A 19,090-nucleotide genomic window follows, 5' to 3' on the forward strand; every position below is an offset into this window, starting at 1 on the left:
GAAGAGCAAAGTTGGAGGGGTACCAATCCAACAGATGAAGTTTTTGTTTTTTTTTTTAATATTTATTTGTTTATTTGGGGGGGGGGGCAGAGAGAGAATCCCAAGTAGGCCTCATACTGGTAGCACAGAGCCAGGACGTGGGGCTCGATCCCACGAACCATGAGATCATGGGCCAAAGTCAAGAGTTGGACATAGGGGCACCTGGGTGGCTCAGTCTGTTGGGTGTCCGACTTTGGCTCAGGTCATGATCTCATGGTTTGTGAGTTCGAGCCCCGCGTCAGGCTCTGTGCTGACAGCTTGGAGCTGGCAGCCTGCTTCGGATTCTGTGTCTGCCCCTCCCCTGCTCATGCTCTGGCTCTGTCTTTCAATAATGAATAAACATTAAAAACACAAAAAACAAACACAAAAAAGGAGTTGGACACTAAACCGACTGAGCCACCCTGGCACCCTCAACAGATGAAATTTTCAAAAACTTTCTATTTGGAAATGATTTCCAACGGACACAAAGATTGCAAAGACTGAGTAGTACAAAGAAATCTCTTCTACCCTTTATCCAAACTCTGCCAGTGTTAACATTTTGCCCTGTTTGCTTCATTATTTACAGTTTCTCCACGTATATATGTACACAGGTTCTTTGGCTGAACTGTTTGAGAGTAAGTTGCCTACGTCATGGCCCCTTGACCCTGTGTCGTGTATTTTCTAACGGGTATTTTCTTACGGAGCCACAGTGCAGTTAGCAACTTCAGTTAATGTAACATTGATTCAGTACTTTCATCAGATCTGCCATTGGTATTCCAGTTTTGTCCTTTGGCCCAATTATGTCCTTGTAGTATTTTTCCCCACTTTGGTGCAGGATCTAGCCTTAGAATCAAGCATTTACTAGTCATGACTCGTTAATCTCCTTTAGATTTGTTTTAAGTTTTGGAAACCAGTGCCCCTGTCCATTAGTAGCTAATTGGTGGTTCTTGTTTTTCTGTATTGTCCAGTATAGTACATGGATAGGTTTTTCCCAGCATTAAAACATACTGTCCTCTCTGTACAAGATGTTTCCTCTAACTGGTCCCCAGGGGGACAGACAATGCTGCCTCGACCTTCTCACTGCCACAGTGGGACCAGTTGGGCTTTCTGGCCCAGATGCCTGGCCGTTTTCCTGCTTCTACCTCCCAGTCCTCAGCAGTAAACAGACCCCTTTTGTTCACGGGAGAGACAGAATCTGACCCAAACCCGAGAAACGGAGACGCACCATGTTCCGGGAGAGCAAGGCCAGAGCAGATGCACTTACCATGACTCCACGAACACATGTCTGGAACTAACTATTGGTGCTCTGCATGGGGTGCCCGGGTGGCTCAGTCGGTTAAGCATCCGACTTCAGCTCAGGTCATGATCTCACAGTCCGTGAGTGCGAGCCCCGTGTCGGGCTCTGTGCTGACAGCTCGGAGCCTGGAGCCTGCTTCAGATTCTGTGTCTCCCTCTCTCTGCCCCTCTCTCTCTCTCCCTCTCTTTCTCTGTCTCTCTCAGAAATGAATAAACATTAAAAAAAAATTTTTTTTAACGAAGCTCTGCGTTTGCCTCAGAAGGGCTCCTCATTGTTGCCTACAGCTTAACTTTGAAAATATTCGCCCTTTGGGAGTAACGACAGATATAACTTTGTATAATATCATCATATAGATAATTATTTGATTAAAACATATGGTTTAGCCGCATCTAAAGGTAATTCTAATCATTAAAAGGTACTTTTCTGCTTTAGTCTAAAGCTACCATCAAGCTGATCAATGGCAAAAAATACCTCCCAGTATTTTTTGGGTTTGCACAGTATTTCTCGGGTTTGGGTCAGATTCTGTCTCTCCCGTGAACAAAAGGGGTCTGTTTACTGCTGAGGACTGGGAGGTAGAAGTTTTGTCCTTTGGCCCAATTATGTCCTTGTAGTATTTTTCCCCACTTCTACAGAGACATACTGTTTTAATGTCCTCTCTGTAGAAGAGAGGTAGAAGTTTCTTTCCTGCAGTAGAAAACCGTTTTTCCTGCAACTTGTGTACATAATTTTAAAAAAAAAAAATTTTTTTTTTTTTTTACGTTTGTTTATTTTTGAGACAGGGAGAGACAGAGCATGAACGGGGGAGGGTCAGAGAGAGGGAGGCACAGAATCCGAAACAGGCTCCGGGCTCCGAGCTGTCAGCACAGAGCCCGATGCGGGGCTCGAACTCACGGACCGCGAGATCATGACCTGAGCCGAAGTCGGACGCTCGACCGACTGAGCCACCCAGGCGCCCCTGTACATAATTTTTGAAGTTAATCACTGCACTGCACATCTGTAGTCCCAGACAACCCCTCTTCTTAGCGTTGCCCCTACTTTCCCGTCGCAGATGGGCTAAGGGACACCCGGACTCGGGCACGGATGCGGCTGAGTTGGGAGACGCGGTTTGCGGCGCGTGCCAGCTGCGTACGTGTGAGCCAGGCACTCGGCACCCCCCGCCTCAGCGCCTGCGCTTCTGAGGGCTGGACTTCAGAGGTCCAGCCGGTTTCAACAGTTTGCTTTTAGAGAAGTAAAGCAAGATTTCTACTCATTAGGATGTGTTTAGGGTTTTTGTTTCTTCTTCTTCTTCTTCTTCTTCTTCTTTTTTTTTTTTTTTTTTTTTTTTTTTAGGATAGTATCTGCCATTTGAGACACACAGAGCAGAGACAGGAAAGGAGGGAGAAGACCTGTGAATCCCTCCTGACCGGGGCTTCCTCTCCAGGCTTTCCTGCTTTCTGGCTTTTTGAGCCGAGTGACTTCAGAGGGGCCACATAGATGTCACGTTGTTGATTCCCGTCGCACATTCTTTTAAGCTGCTTATTCCGTCTCATGCTCTTACAGGCCTGAAGGCCAGAGGGCCTTCTTTCCTCATCTGTTTCCTCTTCCGTGAAGAAGAGCGTAAGGGAGAAGGAGTGTTCTCTTCAGAGTCGGAACACCCACGGTAATCCTGTTAGCTTCTGAGAAAGTTTATAAGAGATTGAAATGTCTTCACTAATGGCATCTGTTGTAACGCATCAGGTATGCCTTGCATACTTTTGAGCCTTGGTCAGAGGCTAGTGCGGAATCCTTGTTCCCAGAAACCTTTCTATACAGGCAAATAGAGTGATAGCATTGTTCTGGATATGCCACAGGATATTTGAGTGGGACTCTGGGATGCTGGTCCTCATGTTTCTGGGTTTGGCGGCAAGGAGGCCATGAGCCCAAGTGCAGGAGGCTCATCTGATTCACCTCCTTGGAGGAACATACTGGAAAAGGTGCCAGGAAGCTTGATAAAAGCTTCTTTAGAAAAGAGTCATTTTTCCCCCCTGGTATTGATTTTGTAAAAAGATTATGCTTCGGTGGGGGGCATTTTAGAGGCAAGTAGATAAAAACATTACAGATTGTAGGTGGGGTTTGAGAAGCCTGCCATGTACGTGTCTTAAGTTAAGGACCAAGCACCATATTATCCGCTTTGGGTCTCAGTGTCTTTTTAAGATGAATGGTTAGCATTCTCCCGTTTTTTTCCAGAAATGTTTATTGAACGCATGTGAGCAGTCCGAGGCCTTAAAGGGGGAATTTTAAATAGTCACGTGTATTTTAAATTCGGAAGGATTACCAGTATTCCTGAGAAACTAAAAGTGATACTGTCTCCTTGTTCCTTTTTTTCTCCTGAATTCGGACTGTAAGACATTTGAGCACCAGTCCATGCTGGATGTGGTAGAAAATACAAATGTGTTAGGCAGAGTGTCTTCCCAGGCATTTTATGTTCTGGTTACGGAGAGAGGCCCACTACCTATGAAGTATTAGCAGTGACAGATGGGGCTTTCAGCCCTTTATTCCTGGCATTATGTTCACCGTGTGCTTTACACAGATTATTTAATCCTTAGAACGATCCCATGTGTTAGGTTCTCTTATCCCCAGTTGTGCACAAGAGGAAAAAAAGTGACAGATTAAATAACTAGGCCGAGGTTGAGGTGCATTTGGGCCCAAACCTGAGGAATGCAGTCTCGGAACCCGTGCACTTGAATTGTGCCGTGCTGAACTGACCAGAGAACAGGGCCATGGGCAAAACTGTTGGTACTGATTGCAAGAGATAAAAACACGAGGTACACACAGCGAAGGGAGCCATGCTGTGAACTTTCATTTTGTAAGAAACGTCATGCAGGTAGAGCTATGAATTGCAGACCCAGGAGCAGGTGCAGGATGGGAGGAGACGCTTGCTGGGGAGACCATGCGTGCTCAAAATGGAGGGATGGCTTCCTGTGGTGAGTGATGGTGAGTCAGGCGTGCTTTCCTCCTTTCATCCTAGTAAACTCTGCCTTCTTCAAAACCCAAAATGCATGTTCTCTGTGAAGCCTTCCTTCTCTCCCTCAGACAGAGTTCGTTCCCTTGGGATCCGGAAGCCATTTATACATCTGTCACTACTAGATCTCGTAAACCATCCTATTCTACTTTTTTTTTTTATCATAGGCTCTTCCCTTCTCTCCCCCAGGCTACCTCCAGTCCCTTGAAGTCAGGGGGTCAGTCAGTCTTGTTCATCTTAGTCTTATCGATATTCATCTCCGGGGCTTAATGCAGAGTCAGTTAGTTGGTGAGCATTGGGCTTATTTGTTTGTTGAATGAATGGCTGAGTTTCTCAGTCCAGATTCAAAGGCCCTTTAAAGCTAGATTTAGAATCATTGGGACAGAGAATCCATGTTTAGAAGAATTCATCTGGTGGTGAAGCACGGGTTGGACTGGAATTGGGAGAGCCGACATCAAGGCAACCAGGGAAGAGAAATTATAGTAATCTAGGCAGGAGGGGATCAGGGCCTATAGAAGTGATGAGGGAAAAGGTGCAAATCTGAAAGACAGTGTAAAGCAAGAACCAGGTGGCCTGGTGATCTTAGAAGATGTAAGGAAGAGTCAAAGATTTCAGATGATGTGATCCTTCCCTTTTCAAGTTTTCCTTGTAGTTAGGCGATTATGGGTGTTGGTTGACTTTGTTGTTCCTTAATAAATGAGTCAGTAGTAGGTAGGTCTCTGAACCACTGAACCGTGAGCAGTGCAATAAAAGGAACAGATAAAGTCAGAGCAGGCACAGCCGAAAGCTCCTCCGCGCTGCAGATTTTTAACTCTTTGTGGAACAGAAAACTTTATTTTAGAGAGATACATACACTCCGAGAGAGTTTTCTGAGCCAGGTTTATTTTCTCATCCTGCCTCAGGGTTTTAGTCTGCTGCTGAGGTAAGCCGAGGAAGTCTTGGGGAGGTATACACAGGCTTTTGGGATTGTAATCCTTCATGCTGTCACCCTAACAGCTCTGAAAACATAGGTGATGGTGCCCAGCAATCCAGGAGTCTCCCACTCAGACCTGACTGACCTTCAGGCCCCCAGTTGCTCTCAGTGGTTGTGCTGATAGAGGAAAAAACACAACTTTTAAACTCACTGGCTGAAAATAACAACCTGAATGCTAAAAATAAGTATGCCATTAAGGTTTTTAAATGGTGTATGTATACTTGCAGAAAAGTGCACAAATCCTAGTGTGCATCCTGTGTGCTAACACTCAGATCGAGAAAACAGAATGTTCCCAGCATCTCAGAATCCCTCTTCCCCAGAGGTAACCACTGTTCTGATTATTTTGCTTGTTTTAAAAATTAACATACAACGAATAATGAAGAGTGTGTTTTGGCTTCTTTTTACTCAACGTTGTGTTTGTGAGATTCATCCATGTTGTTGCATGTGGCGATATTGATTCATTCTTATTGTCTTATAATATTTTCCTGCTGAATGAACCACAATGTATCCATTCCACTGGTGATGCTTATTTGGGTTCTTTTGGCTTTTTTGGATATTATGAATAATGGTGCTGTGAACATTTGTGTACAGTTTTTTTGATACACGTGTACCAATTTCTGTTTGAGTTCTCAAGGAGTAGAATTGCAGGGTCATAAAGGATGCATGTGTTCAGCTGCCAAGGGTTTTCTCTCTTAAAAAAGTATTTTAAATCCCAGTATTGTTAGTATACGGGGTTACATTCGTTTCAGGCGCACAATAGAGTGATTCGGCACTTCCGTGCGTCACCCGGTGCTCATCGTGACAGGTGCCCCCCTTCATCTCCGTCGCCTGTGTCACCCAACTCCTCACGCACCTCCCTTCTGGTAATCAGGAGTTTGTTCTGTATAATTAAGAGTCTTGTTTCTTGGTTCTCTCTTTTTTTCCTTTGCTCATTTTTGTTTGTTTCTTAACTTCCACATAGGAGTGAAATCATGTATTTTTCTCTGACTGACGTATTTCGCTTGGCATCCTACTCTCTGGCTCCATCCATGTCATTGCAAACGGCAAGATTTCTTTCTTTTTTGCGGCTGAGTAATATTCCATACTCCTCCATACCGTTTTCCACAGTGGTTACACCAGTTTGCATTCCCACCAACAGTTCATGAGAGCTCCTTTTTCGCCACATCCTCGCCAACATCCGTTGGTGCCTGAGTTGTTAATGTGAGCCATTCTGACAGTGTGAGGTGGTATCTCATCGTGGTTTTGATTTGTGTTTCCCTGATGACGAGTGACGGTGGGCGGCTTTTCATGTGTCTGCCAGCCATCTCTGGCTTCTTGGGAGAAATGTCTGTTCATGTCTTCTGGCCATTATTTGATTGGATTGTTTGTTTTTTGGGTGTTGAGTTGTATCAGCTCTTTATATATTTTGGATGCTAAGCCTTTATCGGACATGTCACCTGCAAATTATCTTCTTCTGTTCCGCCGTTCAACCACTCTCTGAAGTGGTTATGCCAGCGTATGCTTCGCCGGCAGCAGTATGTGCATGTTCTAACTGCTCAACAGCCTTACCAACTCTTGTTCTTGTCCTTTTAATTTTAGCCGTTTTGGTAGATGCATAGTGCTGTCATGGTTTTAATTTGCATTTTCCTGACAACGGATGAGGTCGAGCACTTCTTTTCTGTGTACGCTTAACATTTTTTATTTTTTGTTTTTTATTTTAGAGAGAGTGCGCATGGGGGAGAGAGAGGCAGAGGGAGAGAAAGAGAGAATCTTAAGCAGGCTCCATGCTCGGTGTGGAGCCTGATGTGCGGCTCGATCCCGTGACCCTGGGATTATGACCTGGGTGAAACCAAGAGTAAGATGCTCAACTGCCGGAGCCACCCAGGTGTCCCTGAACAGGCTTTTTGAATACCTTCTTAGAATTAACTATTTGTCAAAAAGTTGAATCCTTTGTTTTTCCTTATTGATTTGTACTCTAAGTCCTCTGTTGGAAATCTCTTTTCCCATTTTGTGGCTTTCTTTTGCGTGCTCTTCCTTATGCCATTTGATGAATATTCTGATTTGTCAATCTTTCCCTTTGTTTAGTGCTTTTATGTGTCCTTTTCAAGGAATTTTTCCCTACCCCAAAGTCATGAAGATGCTCTACGTTATCTTTTAGAAGCTTTATTGTTTTCTCTCTCACATTTTATATCTGTTGTCCAACTGTAATTGTTCTGTGTGAATGTGTCTTACTTGGTTTTAATTTAATCTTGTCTTTCCTTAGTTCTTCAAGGTCCGGATCTTACATCCCAGGCACAAGCTGGGAAGCAGTCGGGTGTATTGAGTCCTGAGTGTGCTTCATAAGTTAGTCACTACAGGGCTTGAGTAGTCTTTGGGAATTGGAGCCTGTTCTTCCTATCACATCATGGCACGTGGGTTTTGTTTTATGTCCTTTGTTCCTTCATTACTGGAAAGTGAAGTCTGCACGGAATCTTACCACTTCCTTACTTGCCTTTACTCCCTAAACCCACAGCAATCTGGATTTTGACTTCATCCCCTCCTTGAAACATCTGGCAAAGGTTCCAGTAGCCTTCTTGCCAGTCGGGAGGAATTCGCCAATATCCTTCGAGCTCTCTGCCGGTCTTGAACCTATCTTTTCTGTCTTTACATCTCTGTTCTGTGTATATGACTTTGATCTCCTTTTTGTCTCCTGTAAACTTTTACATAGTTTCATTTTGAAATCCAGTTGGAAAAGCCTCATTAGAGATGTTTGGACAAAGCCCGTAAAGCCTGAGGACATGAATCTCCAGTTTCAAAGGAGGCCTACCACTTCAATTTTTTGTTTTGGTTTGTTTTCATTTGGTATTTAAGACCAAATAAAAATGATAGCGGCCATAACTATGAATTAGGTAATTCTTTAGAGTTTACATAGTAGCTTTACGTGGGTCATCGTGAGGTAGGTGTTAATATTGCCGTTGTAGAAGTGATCGAAAATGTAAACAGCATGCTATTTGTTTTTATTGGCAAGCTCCCGGTGATACTACCGGGTTAGGTTTTGGAGTTTCGTTTTTCGTGTAACCGTCATTTGGTGGGGAGCGTCCATCCTGTGATCCATGTGGATACTTTCATCTGTCCACTTTTCTGTTGGAAGGTTAGCTTGGGTTTGGGCAGTGAGGGTGGATGGGACCGGGAGTGGAGTTAGAGGTGCGTTCTTTGGAGAGATTGTCCTGAACTTGTCCCAGCAGCATTTAATACAAGGCTGGTGATTGTCAAGTTCACAAACTTGTCCCTGAAGAACCAGTACAAAATAGACCTTGGTGGTAGTTTGCCTCAATGTGCTGAGCTCGGGTGTTTTCTAGGATCTACCCTGAAATGATTCACTACAAGAAAAAGTTGTGGAGCAGGTGTGATTTGAAGATGTGTCCTTAATTTTCAAGGACCCATTTTGACTCCAGAGGAACTACTGATTTATTTTTAACTCAATAGATGACCTAATTTCAACAGGTGTCTCTTAATTTATGTTAAGTTTTATTTTTTTGCCAGTAAGTTAAATGGTGAGATTTTCCTTTGATTCTTTCAGATCTTTCCCACAGACTGTTTTTAAAACAACAAATTTTTTTTCTTTCACAAAACATTTTTAAGCTTATTTATTTATTTATTTATTTATTTTGAGAGAGAGGGAGGAATCAGGGGAGAGGCAGAGAGGGGGAGAGAGTCCCAAGCCAGCTCTGCACTGTGAGCACAAAGTCCAATGCAGGGCTTGAACTCAGGAACCGTGAGATCTGTGACCTGAGCTGAAAACCAAGAGCCTGATGCTCAGCCGACTGAGCCACCCAGGTGCCCCAACAAATCTTTTTTTTTTCCCCCCCCGAATCAAATGGGTATACCAAGTCGATTTATGAAACAGATCAAAGCATTCTTTTACTTACATCAATTCATTTTAGGAATTTGAACATTTAGCATTTACTTAGAAAGCGAGAACAGTGAGATGTTTCGATCAACACAAAAAGTTGAAAACAGGTTAAAAAAGATTGTGGGCTATTTTAGTCTGACCTTCCGGTTATTTCTGCATTTGAAAAAAATGTGTGTATATGTGTGTATGTACACACACACACACACACACACACACACACACACATATTTAAGTAGGCTCCATGCCCAGTGTGGGGCTCAAACTCATGACCCCAAGATTAGGTCACATGTTCTACCGATTGAGCCAGCCAGGCCCCCTAAAATACGTAGTTTTTAATAGCTTAATTTGCAGGGGCACCTGAGTGGCTCAGTTGGTTAAGTGGTTGACTCTTGGTTTTGGCTCAGGTCACGATATCACAGTTCGTGAGTTCGAGCCCTGCATCGGGCTCTGTGCTCACGGCTCGGAGCCTGCTTCGGATGCTCTATCTCCTCTCTGCCCCTCCCCCCCAGTCGTGCTCGCTCGCGCTCTCTCAAAAATAAATGTTAAAAAGAAAATAGCTTAATTTGCAATCCAAGGATATTTTTCAGTTGAACTGATGCATCGGTTTGAAAACAGAGTAAGAGGGGCTAATCCTGATCATAGCTGTAAACTTCAGACAAATCCCAAGTGCTGTAACTATTGTACAGTAATTCCTCACTTCGGCGTGCCATTATGACACATCACGCAGCCGTTCACGTATGACTGCGGCATGGGAGGGACAGCCGTGCCTGGCACTGCTTGAACATGACCCCTGTGTGCTCTGTGGCGTGCTTGTGCATGCCAGTTGATGTGGACGGGCTGGTGGAAGCCTGACTCGGCCCCTGTAATTGGTACCAGGCCCAAGAAATGCCGGTGTTGCCACAGAGATGGCCCCAGTTCCTCGGGGTCTTCAAAAGTCGGTCGCCAGGTGGAGGCCTCTGGTAACATTACAGATTGATTACATAACACATTTGAGTGTGGGCTTGCTTTAAAATGCAGTTTTTATCATCGGCTCTTAACTGTGGAGACAGTGGAGAGGATATGGAGGAGGGAGGAGCGGGGAGACTAGAATGAAGAGATAAGAAGTCAGAACTGCTCTTGGCTCTTGATGGTCTCTGGGTACGTAATGCCAGCGCAGATTCAAAAATGGTCTAGGAATGCTCGCCTTCCCGCAGATGGGCAAGTGAAGGAGGGCGGACCCAAACTCATTGCTGCAAACGATGCCCCTGCATGCTTGGGAGAAGAGGGAGTGGGCTTGGAGCCCCAGACGGAAGAGGGAGACGGTGGGCTCTGGGGCTGAGAGCACCTCCCCTCTCATTCTGCACCTGAGCGGTTCTGCCCAGCGGTTGCCTGTCTGTGGGTCCGTGGCTGGGATCCTGTCTGTGGGTCCGTGGCTGGGATGTGCCGATTGGGAGTTCCTGCTCAGTGTGTTTCCTAGCTGCCTTCGCCTTAGCCTCTGGTGGGTGCTCATTCGAGATGGACAGTTGTCAGAACGTGTGGCTCCTGAAGTGCCTTCAACAACAACCCCCAGGAATCCACGCAGCAGTTTGATTGCAGTTGTTGTGAATCAAAATATGGCTAATTATTTAGACTTGGGGCCAATGTATAGTTGACAGGAAGTCTGTAGGGAGCCCTGACCTTCTCCCTGGGTCTCTTCTGCCTATTCAGTCAGGGCCAGGGGCTGGTAATTTGCTTTCGATATACTCCCAGAATTAAATTTTGAGTCATTTGTTCCCTTTGCCTTAGCATAAATAATTGAAAATCGATTGCACGGTAGCATGGATATGTAGAATACACTCAGAATTTGGGTTTTGAACCAGCTGGGAAATTCCCTTCAGTTTTTCTGAATCCCGTGTATTTGAAGAATGTTGAAACAAGATGTTTGAGGAAGTCAATTACTCTTGCTGTTGAATGTGACCTGGAGGGAACTGAGGAAAGTAGAGCTGGAGAGACAGTTACTGATTTTTTTGTTTTTCCTAAATACCTTTGTTAGGCCTCTGAAGAAGCCTCCCTCAGGGCATTGGAAAGTCTGATGACAGAATTCTTCCACGATTGTACAACCAACGAAAGAAAACGTGAGATAGGTAAGTGAAGTGCTGGGCGTCGCCAAGAGTCCCTTCGAACACACCAAGTGTGTGGTGAGGAGGAAGGAGTCGGTTGCCCGGGCTGGTCAGGCCTGCTTGTTTCCCCTTCAGTTCTTGGCTTTTGTTTGGCTCTTGTTTTGCTGGTCGGTGGCGTCTGTAAATCCAGGGCTGTGGTTCGAGGAGCCCGCCATAATCCACGCTGGTGGGTTCTCTCTGGCCAACGGTGGAAAGCCCCTCCCGCCGCTCTCTTCTTAATTTCAGCAAAGTCGAACTTCTGTCACGGAAGCCCGTGACTGTTACCTTAAGAAAACAGCTCCTAAAAGTGTCAGAGCGACATGGTTTTGGTGTGTAGAAGTCCAATCCAAACCTTATCTGGTGCCTAGAGGTCCTTTATGTGACTGGTATTCCCTTGGGGGCTGCTGCTACATCTTTATCTCTATGATTGTCTCCCCCATTCTGCAAGTTGTGATGAATAAAGGCTTCAGACAACAGAGATGAAGGTATAATTACCTTGGGTCTCCTGGGAACCTCAGCACCTTCTAGAATTTCCTTTTGAATTCCATATTCATTTACGTGAGCGTTATCCATTGAAGCGCACTGTGAACTGTCAGATCTCTGCCTCAGAGACATGCTGCACTGTGGTCCTAGAGCACTCTTTTCCCCCCTCTGAGTCCTCACTTAACCCCTGAACTTGAAAATGGAAAATGTTTTCTTCTCTGTCCCAACCTAAAAGCTTTTCCCTTGGATGTTTGACTGCTGGGTAATAACTTTACATTCATTGTTTTCACCTCCAGGGAGGCCTTTTTTGCGTGTCTCTAGGACTCTGGAGGCCCATTTCTCTGCCCCACTTGGCTTCTCTAAGTCATGTTGGCCAGTTGGGTGTTGTGGCTGATTTCTGCCTTTGGTCCAAGGTTTGACTAAGGTCTGGATTTCCAGGTAGCCAGTAGACCTTTGGCTGCAGCCCTTTTTCTCTTGCTTTCTTTGAGCATCATATCAGCTTCTGGTAGTTGAACTTCTTACTTTTACTTTTTTTTTCTTAATGCTTATTTATCCTTGAGAGACAGAGTGTGAGTGGGGGAGGGACAGAGAGAGAAAGAGAGGGAGACACAGAATCCGAAGCAGGCTCCAGGCTCTGAGCTGTCAGCACAGAGCCCGACGTGGGGCTCGAACTCTCGAACCGTGAGATCATGACCTGAGCCACAGTTGGACACATAACCAACTAAGCCTCCCAGGCGCCTCTTTACTCTTCTACTTTTAAACTTGGTGCTCTCTTTTGGGCCTGCCCCATATATGCCTGTCTTTTCTGACGGAGTGTCTATAGAGAACCAGAGCTTTCATAAACTAGGGATCGTTGTTAGTTTTATGCTGCCAAAGTACCTTATACTTAACAGTAAAAATACAACTGGTGATTTTTACCAAAGCAGGTGAAGGATCTTTCTCTTACATCAATCTGCTATATCCCAACACTAATATCTTTGAAGTCCTATTTTTAGCTTATAATTGAAGTGGTTTTGGTCTTTCTCTCAATTAAAACAATGTTTCTTTAAAAGTATTTATTTATTTTCGGGGTGCCTGGGTGGCTCAGTCGGTTAAGTGGCCGACTTCGGCTCAGGTCATGATCTCGTGGTCCGTGGGTTCGAGCCCCGCGTCGGGCTCTGTGCTGACGGCTCAGAGCCTGGAGCCTGTTTCAGATTCTGTGTCTCCCTCTTTCTCTGACCCTCCCCTGTTCATGCTCTCTCTCTGTCTCAAAAATAAATGTTAAAAAAATTAAAAAAAAATAAAAAAATAAAAAAATAAATAAAAGTATTTATTTATTTTGAGGAGGGGAGGGGCAGAGAGAGAGGGAGAAAGAGAATCCCAAACAGGCTCCACACTGTCAGCACGGAACCCGATGCAGGGCTCGAACTCCCACACTGTGAGGTCATGACCCGAGCTGAAGTCAAGGGTTGGACCCTTAACCGACTGAGCCGCCCAGGCACCCTGGGTTTTCTCTCAGTTTTTGGTTTGCCAAGCAAATATTGCTCACCTTCAGCGTTCATGAATTTAAAGTGGAACCTCTTAACTAAACTTGTATTCTAATCTGATTTTAAAATAGCTTTAAATAACCAGATACTACAAATGTCTAATTTAAACACAGGCTAAGGAGAGTCTCCAGGGGTTTGGTTCTATATGGTGGGTGTGTCTCACTTGGCTTCTCTTTGTGCCTAGTCTTTGGAGCTTTGAGTGTGTGGGCTGGAACCGCGTGCTTCCTTTTCCATAGCTTAGGATAAATTAACTTTCCTGGCGAGGTGGCGGAAAGGAGGCGCGTTATTAGTACTCTAGAGGTACAGCTGTTAGCGGGGAACCTCAAGGGACAGTCTGGTCATTTTCACAGTGGAGGAAGCCGAAGCATCAAAGAGGAGCAGTGATCCCTCGGGATCAGACTCCATGAGTGAGCAGCACAGTCTCCAGCCCAGCGTTCCTCATTTCTAGCCAGAGCTCGTTCTTTCCAGTTTGACTCCTGCTCTGGGATTCATACAAGCTTTTACTTAACCGTAAGGCTGCTACAGTGAGGCCTTCTGCTAGCAGAGCCGTGATCTTAGGGTCCTTCCTGCTTTTCCAGGGGCTTCCTAGAATCTCTGGGGGTTGTTTGTCTTTTATTCATCCTTTTACTCTTCAAAATTTTTCTATTTTTAAACTTCCTTTTTAACCTTTTAAATGTATGTTTATTTTGATTTAAATTTTTTTACCCCCTTTGTTTTGTATTTCATGCCCTGTGTAGCAGGTCAAGATGACTAAGGGGCAGTGTGTTCGGAAACGTGGTGACAGATTTTCAGTGCTTGCTGTCTTGGGCTTCTGGCTGATGGTACCAGCAGCCTCAGGAGGGGGAAAACCATTTCTAACTGATTTGATGTGGACAGGGCTGCTCGTGGTAACTCCCATGATTGTTACTCTTAACTTACAGACTGTTTTTCATGTGGTAGTTTAGAATGAAACCAAATGAATACCAAATACAGAGAATTAGCCATCTGTAATTCTCTTGAATTTTTTTTCCTGTCCTGTGTTTATAAGGTTAGCCTTAATGTTTTCTTGTCCCGCTTCTCTAGCCATCATTTTGTGTGTGTTTGTGTGAACACTGTTGAGTCCTGAGGAAATACATATAGCCGGTAACCCAGAGGAAACAGGTTAACAATTAGCCTTCGTTTATAAGGTAAAATGATACTTTGATCACTGTCTGCCCACACTTTAGGCTAAGTAAGAACTTTATCGTTGAAAGTTTCTCTGCCTCAATTAGTGCCCTTAGGCTATTGGATTGTAGCTGGCTGAACACATTGTCCATGTTCATTGTCACCTCAGAGTCAGAAAAATGTTGTACAGTCTGTCCTTTCTATCTCGAAGACGCAGCCTGATTTTGCTATTGTTTTGGGGGCCATTCAATTATATGGAGAGATGTGTGTTTAAAAACCTGATGAGACAGCCCAGTCATGTGTTAATTTCATGTCTTTTTCATAGCCTTCTTTGTTGCTATTTAACTTTTTCAGAGGAGCTTCTTGATAACTTTGCCCAGCAAATAGGAGCCTGGAGACTCTGCCTGTACTTCCTCTCCAGCACCCGGAATGACTATGTCATGATGTACAGTTTAACGGTGTTTGAGGTGAGTTGTCAGATGCCTTTATACTGTTCTGAAAAGTCTTTTGTAGTCACGACGCCAGGTCATTGGCACTAGACTTTAGCTTTGGGGAAACAGCAGTAGCTCAGCTCAGGGACTTCCTCCCACACGCCGCCCCCGTCAAGATGTCTGGCTTCTGGGGCACCTTTCCATCTTCAACCCAGAAAGGTGAGGCAGGGCTGGTTTGGTAACGTATAACTTTGCCTTCCACGTTATCATTTAAAAGAGAAAGGTAATGAAAGAGAAACAGTTTGGGAGGAGAGGTGATACCCATAATGCTGTTACCCAGCCAGAAACATTTTCATTTATTTTAACTCTTTCAAATTTTGTCTTCCTGTGTATATCTTTTCTTTTTAACCTAATTATAATCATGTTGCTCATGCCTCTTTGTATTCTGCCCCCCCCACCCCATTTAGCCTTTATATTATATTCCTATATAAGTGGGTATACCATTATTCACCAAGTGGGCCTCCTGTTGTTGAACATTAAAGTTGTTTTCTTCATTTTTTGGTGGCCATCAGAGACGGTGGTGTAATAAAAAGTTTTTGCACATGCAGCTTTTTGTTTCTGTGAAGTTATTTAGTGGATCTTTCGAGGATGGGATTGTTGTATTCTAGGGTTTGAATATTCCTAGTACTCTTGCTAAATTGCCCTAAGCCTTTGTTTAAAAGCAGGGTCTTTTGTTTGAGATGATGTAGCTAACCGTTGGATGAAAGCCGGTTATTATTGTGTATAGATGGTTCACTTAGAAGACGTGTATTTGTTTTTCAGAATCTGATCAATAAAATGTGGCTTGGGGTCCCATCTCAAGATAAGATGGAAATCCGTAGCTGCCTGCCCAAACTCCTTTTGGCTCACCACAAAACCTTACCTTACTTTATCCGGAACAAGCTCTGCAAAGTTATTGTTGATATTGGCCGTCAAGATTGGCCCATGTTCTACCATGACTTTTTTACGAACATTTTACAGGTAAGGATATACCTAAGGAAACTTCATCTCATAAACTGTTTGTTTGTAGAAGTGATTATTTCCTTATCTTGAGGGGGAGTGTTCAGATTAGCATTTTGGAACTGCGGTAGTGAGGTCATCGTAGGACAAATTATCCACTTCGTGTTCTTGAGACATGTACCTTTGTGCGTGTTGAACGGGGACGGGGGCGGGGGGGTGGATAACCCAGTCGCTTTGTTAACCTCATGGGAAATTTTGTTCAGCAAAGATCTGAAAGCCTGTTAGGTCCTGTGCCAGGTGTTGGGGTGCACGGCTGAGGCCTTTGATGGTTACGCTTTAGTAAGAAGATAGCTGTGCAAACGATCGTCCGACACTGTGGAAGTGTGTGTGTCGTGCAACGGTGGCATACAGCCTGCAGACCCCAGAAGCTGAGGTGTCCTCAGCGTTGTTGGGTGAGGCGGTGGGGTGCTGGAGTAAGAGACCGGATTGGTGGGCTGGGGCCAGGCGGGGAAGGGCCCTGCTCTTGCAGGGGGGCTTCAGTTTGTAAGCTGTAGTCCTTCCGTGGGAGCTAATGAAAAGTGGGTAGAAGGGGGGAAGACAGGGCCACATTTTCGTGTTGGAGCCACAACTCTGGAACAGTATGGGGTGTGGATCGAAGAGGGGTGAGGCTGGACCCCTGACGCTGCTGTTGGAGAGATATGAGCTACCGTGAGGACCTGGCCCCCGGGCCTCTCTGGCGGGTGGAGGCGGGGCACTTAGGAGACCCAGTCAGGAGGCTTTGGTTAGTGCCTGGGTGGTGGAGGTGAGGCAAGGGCGGGATCTAGAATGCCTTCCCGGTTTCTGGCTCAGATAGCAGATTCTCCAGGCCAGGGGTGAAGGAAGAGGAAATGAGTTGGGGTGGAAGATGGGGAATTCAATTTGGCAGAAAAGGCACTTAATATTTGTGCCCTCCTTCTTTACCGGAGACATTGGGAGCTGTGGATCTGGGGCTCGGGAAGGTGGTCGGGGCGCAGGTCAGGATTTGGAAGTCATCAGGGCAAACAAAAGGTGGGACCCAAAAGCCAAGCGGGAGATGCCGTTGTTCACTTGAATCCTATGCGGAAGTTGGAAACACTTTCATATTATTGAGATAGTCACGGGTATACAGGAAATGGGCATTAGGTATCGTTTATAGAATAAAATTCTTTGTAAGTTAGTGTCTCGGTGACTGTAGGCTCAGGATTTTCTAACATTCTGTCTGCTCTTGTTACAAAGAATTAGAAACTAATTCTTTCTTAGCAACTAAGAAAAAATAGAGCATCCTTATTGCTTCTCTCAGACTGCCTCAAAGTGATACAGAAATTCTTCATTCAGTATTGTTTTGTGTAGTGACTCCATTTATCTAAAGGTTTATTGGGTTGATACTGCAAAGGAGATTCATGCATTTACTCAGTAAGTTGTTTGTTGAATACCAGCCGTGCGCTAACTAATAAACGTGTGGGGAGATGGTAATGAAACAAAACAATGGCTCTGCCTTCTGGAGCTTATAATCTCAAGGAGGAGACATCCGTAAATGATAAACAAATAGACTTATAGGTGCTTCTAAGTGTTACGAAGAAAATTAAATCCAAGGCAAGGAGAAAGAGAGCATCGGGGGTGTTGTCTAGACGGCGTGATGAGAAGGCCTTTTGTGAGGAGCAGCCATTCGAGTAGAAGCCTGAGTGGAAGTGATGGAGTGAGCCATGTGGGTATCTAGGGGAACAGTGTTGGAGGGAGAGGGAATAGTAGGTGCGAGGACCCTGAGGAATGGCAAGGAGGCCGGCGGGCCCGAAGGGGTAGGACACGAGGGGAGAGGTTTTGGTGGCTCTCTGTGGTATATTTGCCTTCACTCCAAGATGAGGACAGTCGTGGTCACTCTCCACGGCCTCCCTGGAGGGAGACTGCGTTCCTGGGTCGGTTAGTGGCAGGTCCCGTGAGAAGCAGCAGTGGACTGTGAGCCGGAGGCCCCCGGTCCTGCCGGTAGCAGTCGGGGGAGCCGTGTTCCCACCCGGCTGGGATCACTCCTTTCGATGGAGAACAGATTTCCTGTCAACCCTTGAAATATGATTAATGGTGACAAATGACCGTCTGGAAGAGCGTTTTTTAGGCGAAGTGCTCAGGGAGGTTTAGAAAGGCTAGTTGTTGCCCTCTGTTCTCTACCACTTCCCTCTTTTTTTTTTTTTTTAAATTTTTTTTAACGTTTATTTATTTTTGAGACAGAGACAGAGCATGAACAGGGGAGGGGCAGAGAGAGAGGGAGACACAGAATCCGAAACAGGCTCCAGGCTCCGAGCCGTCAGCACAGAGCCCGACGCGGGGCTCGAACCCACGGACCGTGAGATCATGACCTGAGCCGAAGTCGGACGCCCAACCGGCCGAGCCACCCAGGCGCCCCTACCACTTCCCTCTTTGCACCCCTTCAAAAATGACTCCGTTTACCTCATGCAGCCTTTGTGACTTTGGAACGCCCCATAGTGGAAAGAGCAGCGAAGGGGGCAAGCGGGTGCGGGGTCTGCGTCTGTTGTCACAGATCATCTCTGGGTTTCGCCGCTCCTTCTGCTTCCGGGAGCCTCCTTTTCCTTCTCTGTAAAACGAGAGGATTGGAGTAAGTGATCTCTCAAATCCTTCCACTTGTAGTAACGCTCTGCTTCTTCTCATTTATCCGTACGAAGCAGTCAGTGGCGTGAAAGCCAGGTCAAGAATAACGGTGCTCCGCTGCAGACGTGTCTGGTAGTGATAAGAAAGTAAGCTTTTCTTCAGGTAGAGAGCTGCCCAGTTCTGGAACCATCCTCTCCATCCTCCGATCCTTTGGATAAGCCGTCTCTAAGAGGGTTTTTGCGGGCTCAGTTCCCTCACGGTCCGCTTGCTGTCTGGGGCGCATCGTTGTTTTGTGGTGGTTGTTTTGTTTTTTAACTGACAATTTGGTGGACATCTATGCACTTCATGCCATCGTTGTGGTGACCACCGTACCAGGCAGAGAGGAGTTGATTTGGGGCCCCAGCGGGATACTTGGAGTTCTCTGTGCTGGCTTTGCCCTTTCTAGGCCCCTGGAAAAGGAAATAGCTGAAGTTGAAACTGACCTCTGTTGCCCCCACTCTGCCCTCCACCTCCCACCCATACACTAGGCCAACTATCACAGCTTTGTAGAGTCTGTTCTTCAGATTCCTGAAATCTCCTGAGCTGAACCTGTGGTCACATTGTGCCTGGCACCAGGTAATTAAGGGGTAAGCAGCA

General features: G+C 45.6%; 1 protein-coding gene across 7 annotated transcripts in view; it reads left to right on the forward strand.

The window, feature by feature from the left end:
• Window positions 1-19,090, forward strand: part of XPO6 (exportin 6) — a 103,367-nt gene that overhangs the window by 19,724 nt on the left and 64,553 nt on the right. For all 7 annotated transcript variants that reach the window (XM_042971266.1, XM_042971264.1, XM_042971263.1 and 4 more), the window contains exons 2-4: window positions 11,151-11,241; window positions 14,763-14,875; window positions 15,662-15,859. In XM_042971266.1, the coding sequence (XP_042827200.1) occupies window positions 11,151-11,241; window positions 14,763-14,875; window positions 15,662-15,859 (402 nt within the window). The remainder of the gene's footprint in view (window positions 1-11,150; window positions 11,242-14,762; window positions 14,876-15,661; window positions 15,860-19,090) is intronic.

Source organism: Panthera tigris, chromosome E3 (assembly GCF_018350195.1).
Source record: "Panthera tigris isolate Pti1 chromosome E3, P.tigris_Pti1_mat1.1, whole genome shotgun sequence".
NCBI lineage: Eukaryota > Metazoa > Chordata > Mammalia > Carnivora > Felidae > Panthera > Panthera tigris.